The following is a 9037-nucleotide window of genomic DNA, read 5'->3' as shown; positions in this document are numbered from 1 at the left end:
TTTAAAACAATTTACGTGTAATATATTTAACATATCATTGATTTGTAACCTTTAAATATGTTCAATACTTGGAGTATGTTGACTCAAACAGGCGTAAACGTATCAAAACCTGCAATTAGTGTCATTTTTTTTTTAACTTCAAGGCATTTTCTTTCATAATGTGGGTCTTTGCTCCATATTTTTCTCATGATCTAAATAAAGTCTAATGGAGAAAAAAGCGACTCAGTCAACAAAAATGTGGAGAGATGACCCACTACACATTAGAAATATCATTTTGTGTCCCAACAATTGAACGTTTTGAAAAAATCATATATGTACAAGTTCGTAAATTCGTGGCCAAAGTCACACATAGTATTTAAGCAGAGCACTTTATTGTGTCTGAAATAGCTTAGTGGTTAAAGCACCTGACATAAACTAACCTTATATATATATGCGGTTTTTATGTTATGGGTTCGATACCACCAAAATTTGATGCAATATTTTTTTATCGTTTGTTAAATATTTTAAAAACTGAATATAGAATAATGGGGAGCAAAGTGGACCGAAAACCTTTGGCTATCGAAGATGTAAAACAGCAGGCTCTAATCACTATTTAAAAAATCAATGCCTCCATCCTAATCTGAATTTTGGTTTTTTTTTTGTTTGTTTGTAAAATTAAACATAAATAACTCCGAAATAATGTCCCCCTCTCTGCTTTAAAGGCGATAAAGGTATAAAAAAATCAAAGTTGGTTCTATATCATACGTAATTATACTATCAGTTTTCTTTACAATATTCTTTTCTATGGATTTATTCCTACGTTAATGTAGCATTGGATACCCCCCCCCCCCAACACACACACACACATAAATGGTAAATAGTAACCAGTCTCTTGAGCAAACTTGAAATTTTCTTTCATTAGAATATACACCAATAATAGTCTATTTTACTAGCAAAATGTATGTAAGAAAGACAACCTGTAGTTTTGAATATATTTCTTTATTGTAGTTTGGAGTTGTAGCACCAACAAAAATTGTAATCACATTTTCAACTTGTAAATTGGAATCCAATTGAAATCTGATCATGTGATCAAATAACGAAAATCACATACTACGTTCAAGAAACTTTAATCATTAAATCCAGTTTTATTTCTTGTATAAGAGAGAGACAGAATATAAAACAGATTAACTCTAACAATAAAAACAAAGAACAGTCTAGTGATTGTTGGTAGTGAAAGTATTCATATCCAATTTCCTGGTTTCAAATTTTTTTTCCATGAAAATTTTCATTGGTTCACAAAAAAAAACAAATACTAAACTGTTCTTTATTTGGTACCTTTAACTGAAAGCTGTTCTAAAGTTACATATAATTTATATTTTGTACTACATGTATACATGTATACAGGGTGTACCTGCTCCTAGCAATGAATGTCTCATATTAATTAAAAAATGTAGGCATAGAACATCAAACCGTCCTGTTCACCTGTTCACTACACCTTTCTGTTTCACACCTGGTGGAACCGTGATCAATCTGTTACTCTCTACTTTACACCTTTAGTAGCTCTAATTCTTGCTTTCGGGTTGAAGTGGGAATCTGGTCGCTGCCACTTCAAACATTTTCGTGAAGGTGTGCGGATCCTGAGCTCCTGAGAACATCTTTTGTCCATTCATGTAAAATGTTGGTACACCTGCAGAATTTTCAAATGTCACTCTGGTATTGTTTAATCTAAATCATGCACATAGAGTGTATGTATTACGATTAGACAATATTATCTTTCACTCCGAAAGTATATCTGATCAGTATATAAATTGAAGATTAATTGTCCTATATGAAATTTCGACTTAATGAAAGAAAAGTTTCCAGCATTAATGCTTTAGTGTGGTTGATATGTACTGTAAAGCCATTTTTAATTATATTCTTTGAAATAAAACAAGTTACTGTGTTTTACCTGAGATTCCCATGGCTGACCACCTGGCTGCCTTAGTGACCACTTTCTCTAGATTATCAGGATTAGTGACATAATCCAGGAAGCTGTCCTTACTCAGACCCGCATCACTGACTACTTCCAGCAAAGTCTCATCAGCTAGCTTTTCCCCATCTGTGAAATACTTCTGAAAAAGCACATGTAACAGCATTGAAAATGTGATTGTTATTTTAAGAGTGAAATAAACAAATTCACATGTACAATATAGTATTGGGGCAAAAAGCTGCAGGATGAAATTTCCATCAGCATCTATGGAATGATTATACATGTAATTTAATGTAATTTAATTGAAAAAGAAGCTTCAGTATTAACCTTGAAAAGTTTTTCTGCAACGTCATTTTGTTTTTGTCCATTTTCTACTTCTTTGGAATATTCCATCAATGCATGTGCCTTCAGGGTGTTAGGGAATACAGGACATTTGTTGGTGAACTGCAATCCGATCTCTGCCCCACTCTGAATCAAGGCTGCCACCCTGTTACAATGTAGATATGAATCACAATGCATTATTGCACAAAACATAATAGTAAATTATAAAAGACCTTTCAGCAATATACAAGTAACAATGTAAACCATTCAACATTTATTCACTCTATTAAGAGTGATAAGGTTAATTTATTTTAGTGGAATGACTAAACTAGGCTCGAACAGAGCAGTATAAATTGTCAACAAGAAATGCGTTGAAAAGGCTCTTGCAATTTACCTTGGATTATTTGGGTCCGTGTACGCAGCTGGTTTAGGGATTCCTTCGGGTGGGGTGTTGGGTTTGAGGAAAAACGGCTCCCATCGCACATGGAAATCATACTTGTCCTTCACGGAATCCATGGCGAGTTCCATCTTCCTCTTCCCAACCCAACACCAGGGTCAGATGACATCGCTTACCACATCGATATTTATCTGCTGTTTTGAGGCCATATTAGCAATTCCTCGACCGGAAAGGTACAAGGAAATGAGACGCTGATAAGCCACAATTACATGTACGTGATCAGGTGATTGTTCTAGATCCTGCTCTTTCACTTTGAAATCGGTTTCTTCGTTTGTTCACAGGACTGCATTATGACAAAATTGAAGATTCAAAGCAATGTATGTAAAATAAATAATTTAATTCAAAATACACACCAAAAATGACAAAATTACTAAAAATTGTCATTAAAATAAACTAAACTTCCTAAGTTGCCCTACTTACTTTCTCCTTGTTTACATCGGAATATTGTACCGCCATGTAAAATCCAAAATGAATAATGATACAATGTATTAATCCCGGAAAGTTTTGCAAATGCGACCATGCTATGTCCCACGATTTTTTGTAAGTTAGTTCATATTCTGTTATTCATATATCGAACCTTTTATATAGTAACACGAGGTCTTAACAATGTCAGTAAGTAAAAAGTTGCAGCTTTATAATTTTTGGAAAGTTTATAAAATAATAATCATGACAAAAAAAAAATAATACTCCTAAGTAAGCCTATATTGTGATCCAAGTAATGTGTTATTACTTCCCGAAACAATTCATTAACAACTATAAGAAGTGCAAAATATACTTTCACTTGTGATAATTCACCATTGAAGGCGACTTTTCCTGGTTGAAAATGCAAGCTTTACACTGCACCCTGCGTTACAAACTACCGAAGATATATACAATGTCATGTCTACAGGTTGATATGAATTGACAATAAAATTCAAATAAAAGCATATGCATGATCAACATTCACATGCTCAAACAATTCAAGCAATACACAACTGGTTTGATAAATTTATTTCAAAATACAACGTTAACACAATTTTCATAATGCTGATTGCATTATTATCATAAACTTTTTAAAATATATTGAACAACAAGATGCCTGGATCACTAAATTACATTTGTATCTTACACACCGTATTGTCATTTTATTCTGTTAATATACATGTAAATATGTTCTCGTTATATAACTCATGCATTAATGAATATACATGTATGTACCGGTAGTCATGAAAACAAACCGTATATGTTAATATGTCCAAAATATATTGAAGGTCTGAGTAATTTAATAACTTTCTTTTAAACAATGAAATGAAAAATCTAAATCATAATTTTAATGTACAATGTCAAGATTACCATATTTACATATGATAGCTTCATCTTAAATTTTGGCGAATAAAGACAGAAAATATTCTGCATTTTAATAATTAAGTAGAGTAATTAAAACATCTTCTATATCACAATATGGAAGCTATCCTTTCTGACACTAAATAAATAAAAAAACCATCATAAAAAATGTAAAGCTCTCTAAAATTAGAAAACTGTTAAACAACACTGAGATTATTCATAAAACGATTATGCACAGCATGAAAAATGTCTCTATCATATACATATCTACACAAGCAACAAATTTTTCACATTCAACTCATTCGATGAAAAAAAAAAACCAGGTAAGAAATCATAAATTTAATACACGTTATACTTTAAATTAGAAATAATCAAAACAGGCGAGTTATTCATTTTGGCATCGCAAAAAAAATGAAATATATAAATATTTTTTTTTTTAAATCCATGGTTTGTCATAAAAAAAATCATAATTTTTAGAATCATAATTATCATTCAGTTACCTGTTTTACTATGTATTATCAGACCATGATTATTTAACCTACACTCGTAGCATGTTTAGAAATGTTTAAAGGTCCTATCGAATATCTATTTTATTAAGCTTTCGGACATACATCTGGCACCTTTCGTTGTAGAACATCTTCTCCGTTTACGAACACCTTTTGTATATTTCTGTTATCACCTGAGGAAAAAAGAAAAGACCCTTATTTTCAATGGATACATTACATGTAATATTTTTAATAAAACACGTATACTACATATTGTATTTCATCATGTCGTCTGAGTCCAATGTAATACAATTTTCACCAAAGAAGATGATCAAAGTACATATATATGTCACTGTTAAGGAAAAATAACTTTCAGGTATATAAAACTGTAATGTTGGATAGCAATATCTTTCAAATTGTGCTTGCAAATAATGCATGCTGAATAAATGTGCATTTAAGTTCTTGTACAATTTAAATTTCTTTTGAATTTTATAAAAGTTAGTTTCGGAATTTTAAGTTGTGAACCACCTATCGACGTGTTCGATGCTGTTGTTTTTGGGGTTTTTTTTTTAAATCAAAACGTATCAGCACCTGGCAATCTGTTTTGATCCAATATTCAAAAGTCATTCGCTCTAAATACTATGATATTCATACAGTTCTTTTACATTTATATCTATAATCCTTACCCAGGAAAATGAATTTCTGCACGAGATCCTCTGGGGTGTCGTCATCAAAGATGTCCACCTGAGAGCCGGGACAGTCCAGAGACACCAGCAGGGCGTCAAACTCCTTACCCACCTCAAAGTTACCCACCAGATGGTCTATAGCTAGGGCTGGAAAGACAGGGCGTGTCACAGAAATTTACTGGCTCACTTAAACAACTTTAAAAATATGCTTTTTAATCCTGGTAAGCAGTTAGACTGTTTTATTGTTAAAACCAAACCTGATAAGAGTGCTAACTTGTCTCGGCACAAAGCTACATTATTATTTCTAGTAACGTGTAAGCCACGATTGGGTGGACTGATAATCAATCCAAATACTAAAATAGTATGCATATATCCTTAGCTAAATATAACAACCAATTGTAATCAAAAACAAGGAATCGCTTAAATCAAATGCAGCATAAATTCAATTTTTGCACGAATGCTTCTTGTATAATCAGTCAAGTTATAGATGCATACAAGTTTTAGATAATTAAGTAAAGAATGAGAAGACGAGACAAAGAGACTTGGTTCTGATATTAGACAAAGGGGTAGATGAACTTTTATTTCAGAAACGAGTGTCTGTAATGTGAACCAACACGATTTTGGAATCCTCATATTCGTATATCCAATGATGATATGCAAGTCCAAACTTTCAGAAACGAATTGATGCTAAACAACGGTAATTTTCATGACCAGAAATGAACAGGTGTAATAATTGGATCACCTGAACTTACCTTGACTTCCGCCGTAAGTGGCCATCATGAACACTTCCCTGTGGGTGATAGGTTTGTGGGTGCGGTCCTTGATGGTCAACATGTTGGACACGTGTATAGCGGTCCTCATAGCGTCCATCATAGAGGGGCTGTATCCACCCGACACGTCTAAGGAAAATAACCTTAATCATCAAAATATTTAGAATACTAAAAATAAGAAGGCTAATTCAAAATTGAAAATATGGCATTATATTTACATTTTCTAGTGACATTTTCTGTAATAAATGTAACACTAAACGTAATTCACTAAATTAAATGACGCAAATGACGTACCGCTGGGGTGCAAGTGGGGTTTGCATCATTATACGAAATGTAATAACACAAAGATGTCACTAATTTAATATTTATTCCTACAATTACTGAAAATTATTTAACTATACGGAATAAGAAATCTTTCCTTGATCATTATGAGGTAATCAATACGGTCAGGTTTGATCAAATTTATCATTAAGCCATTAGCGCTTTATTGGATATGACCACACCCCGACTATAGTGATCACCTCACAGTCAAAACTCAGATTGATTTCGTACTCCTTAAATAAATGTATCGGTGAATCTGTACTATGGAAAATGGATATTTACATGCAAAAACAGTGTTTTTGATATTGTGTCACCAACATGTCTTCTATTAGTTACATGTATATACATGTACATATGGAGAAGTGCGAGAAACGTCATCAAAATATGGTACCGATCATGTCTTTCTACACATGTGTACGGGTTGGTGATCCTGGGTATAGAGTTTGCGTTTATTTTCGGAAATCATCAAAAAATAAACTGTCGTTTGTGTAACTAACTTCTTGTAATCACTTTGCACACAAGGAGACCCCAAACTTTAGTACCTGTACATATTTCTCTTATCACAATATGACGCACCTGTGCCGAGTCCTACTTTGATCCCTTCTGAAAGACATTGTCGGGCGTTAAAGATGCCACTCCGTATGCTACAAAAAAATCAAGGGCCTTCATATCTATGACATAAATTCAGATAATGAGGCCAAGGACAATTCATTTATAATGCACAGACAACTCACGACAAATTGGAGTTTGGGCAGTGAGAAATGGAGGCGCCTTTCTGTTTGATCTTCTTTCTCTCCTTGTCAGACAAGTAGATACCATGGCCTAGTACAGTCTGGTGACAAAAAATTGGAACAAAGTGGTTAATTGTGTTTCATACGCTTAATCAATAATAAAGCATTGGCAACTTCTCCGGCGACACTCTTTTATCAGAGAGAGAGAGAGAGAGAGAGAGAGAGAGAGAGAGAGAGAGAGAGAGAGAGAGAGAGAGAGAGAGAGAGAGACCTTGTTTCGGATTAGCCCGGCCTTGTCGTATACGTCCAGGTAGTCCTCACACTCCGGGTACAGTTTACCCACCATCTCACATTCGTCCTCGGTCTCAGAGATGTGTGTCTAAAGAAAACCCCCAACGTCTAATTAAATAAATCACCCTCGACTGACTCAACGTTTTTTTTTCAACTCTTTTAATTTTTTTTTTAAAAATAAATACATTTGTATAATAGAGAAATTCAAAACTTTGACACATACATTAGTGATAAAAATTCTAAATGTTGCTTTATATAATAACCGTCTGTACATACCTGAACATGTAGATCTTTCTCGATGGCAAGTAGACCTAGCGCGTCCATTAACTGCTGACTACAGCTGATGGCGAACCGTGGGGTGATAATGGGCAAAACCCGGGGGTACTGAGGGAGAAAGGAATGGCTGTTAGTATTCTTATACAAAAACTGATCATGATGATGGATCATCCTATTCCATTGCATTCAAACTGCTAACATATGTAATTTTATAATTTTCTGTTAAACGTTATACCCTTTTAAGTATTCTTCGATATCGCTCTTATTTTTTTTTTAAGTCCAACAAAAAAAAACCCAGATGTTAATTCAAATTATATAATTCTGTATGTTTTTCATATAAGCTATAAATTTCAAATTGAAAAAAAATTTGTTGCGATATGGATACTGTTACTTTTTGTAAAACAGAGACATTTAGGTCGAATTGTATTTGCATATTGTATTTTTGCTTGTTATAACATTAAAACAGTTCATGCTGACAACTGATATCACATGTCGATCATTCTTTTAAAAGGAATATTTGTTGGACCTACACTGTACTACCACAATCCACAATTAGTCGATTCTCGAATCACATGTAGCCAGGAATAATACTGTATTACGAGCGCTTATTTAACCAATTCAAAGGGAGAAGGCTACTAGTATTCATTTTGGTTTTCAAAGAGAAATATTTACCTTTTTCTGTAAGACTTCGTCAACAAACCTGAAAGGTCAAGGGGTCAAAAGACATCAAATATCACACTTGTTGCAAGTTTGTTATTGAGCTACATGTATGAAATAAGTAAAATAATAGTTTAAGAGTGAAATCATTTGCAAGACAGTGTGGGTTTTTTGCAATAACGGACATTTAGCTGTTATGTCCGTCAACACATTTCCTCGAAAATCTGCAGTTTTTAAATAAACTTATCAGAAGGCAAGAATCGCCCAAATGCCAACAATACCTACTTCTTTGTTTCCGACACGGACACGTCCACCGACTCCTCTATGTAGTAGTCGGGGGAGTTGGCATTCATGTTCACTTTTCCCACCAACGCTCGTTGACCATTCTCCTCTAAAAGAGATTATAATAAATAAACATGTACTAATTCATAGTCTATCTTTCATACATTAAATTACAATAGGAAATTGACTCCTTGTTATACCTATGATATCACACAGTGCCAGACAGGCGTCGATATGAATAGTCCCATAATAACTGGCAGTAGTCGTACCGTTCTCTAACGTTCGCCTCTGTAAAGGGTATCAAATTGTATTAATAAATCACCAAATGACATTGACTTAATTAATGATAGAATAGTAATGAACTGGACCTACAATGTATACATTTAATTTGATTAACCAAGGTCGTCGTTGGAAGACATACACTGTATAGTGTGATTAATTCTAAGCAACGATTCTTACGATACGACTTTTATGCTGTGGCATAAACTA

General features: G+C 33.6%; 2 protein-coding genes across 2 annotated transcripts in view; both read right to left on the bottom strand.

The window, feature by feature from the left end:
- Positions 1–959: 959 nt before the first annotated feature.
- LOC128170392 (uncharacterized protein YwbO-like) lies at positions 960–3193 on the bottom strand. Its single transcript, XM_052836166.1, has 5 exons — positions 3147–3193; positions 2664–3009; positions 2276–2435; positions 1928–2090; positions 960–1666 (listed from the first exon to the last, which is right to left on the bottom strand). The coding sequence occupies exons 2-5, from the start codon at positions 2873–2875 to the stop codon at positions 1542–1544; spliced, it is 660 nt and encodes a 219-aa protein (XP_052692126.1). The 5' UTR covers positions 2876–3009; positions 3147–3193; the 3' UTR covers positions 960–1541.
- A 508-nt stretch (positions 3194–3701) lies between these two features.
- The window catches only part of LOC128170381 (guanine deaminase-like), a 10520-nt gene continuing 5184 nt past the window's right edge, over positions 3702–9037 (bottom strand). Inside the window, exons 4-13 of the mRNA XM_052836157.1 lie at positions 8749–8836; positions 8552–8657; positions 8282–8309; positions 7610–7717; positions 7314–7421; positions 7046–7143; positions 6888–6955; positions 5973–6119; positions 5221–5367; positions 3702–4728 (exon numbers count right to left, since the gene is read on the bottom strand). Coding sequence (XP_052692117.1) covers positions 4643–4728; positions 5221–5367; positions 5973–6119; positions 6888–6955; positions 7046–7143; positions 7314–7421; positions 7610–7717; positions 8282–8309; positions 8552–8657; positions 8749–8836 — 984 coding nt within the window. The 3' untranslated portion in view covers positions 3702–4642. The remainder of the gene's footprint in view (positions 4729–5220; positions 5368–5972; positions 6120–6887; positions 6956–7045; positions 7144–7313; positions 7422–7609; positions 7718–8281; positions 8310–8551; positions 8658–8748; positions 8837–9037) is intronic.

The sequence above is a fragment of the Crassostrea angulata genome, chromosome 1, assembly GCF_025612915.1.
Source record: "Crassostrea angulata isolate pt1a10 chromosome 1, ASM2561291v2, whole genome shotgun sequence".
Lineage (NCBI taxonomy): Eukaryota > Metazoa > Mollusca > Bivalvia > Ostreida > Ostreidae > Magallana > Magallana angulata.
Note: the sequence above shows the minus strand (reverse complement) of the source record. Positions and strands in the feature narration are given on the sequence as shown.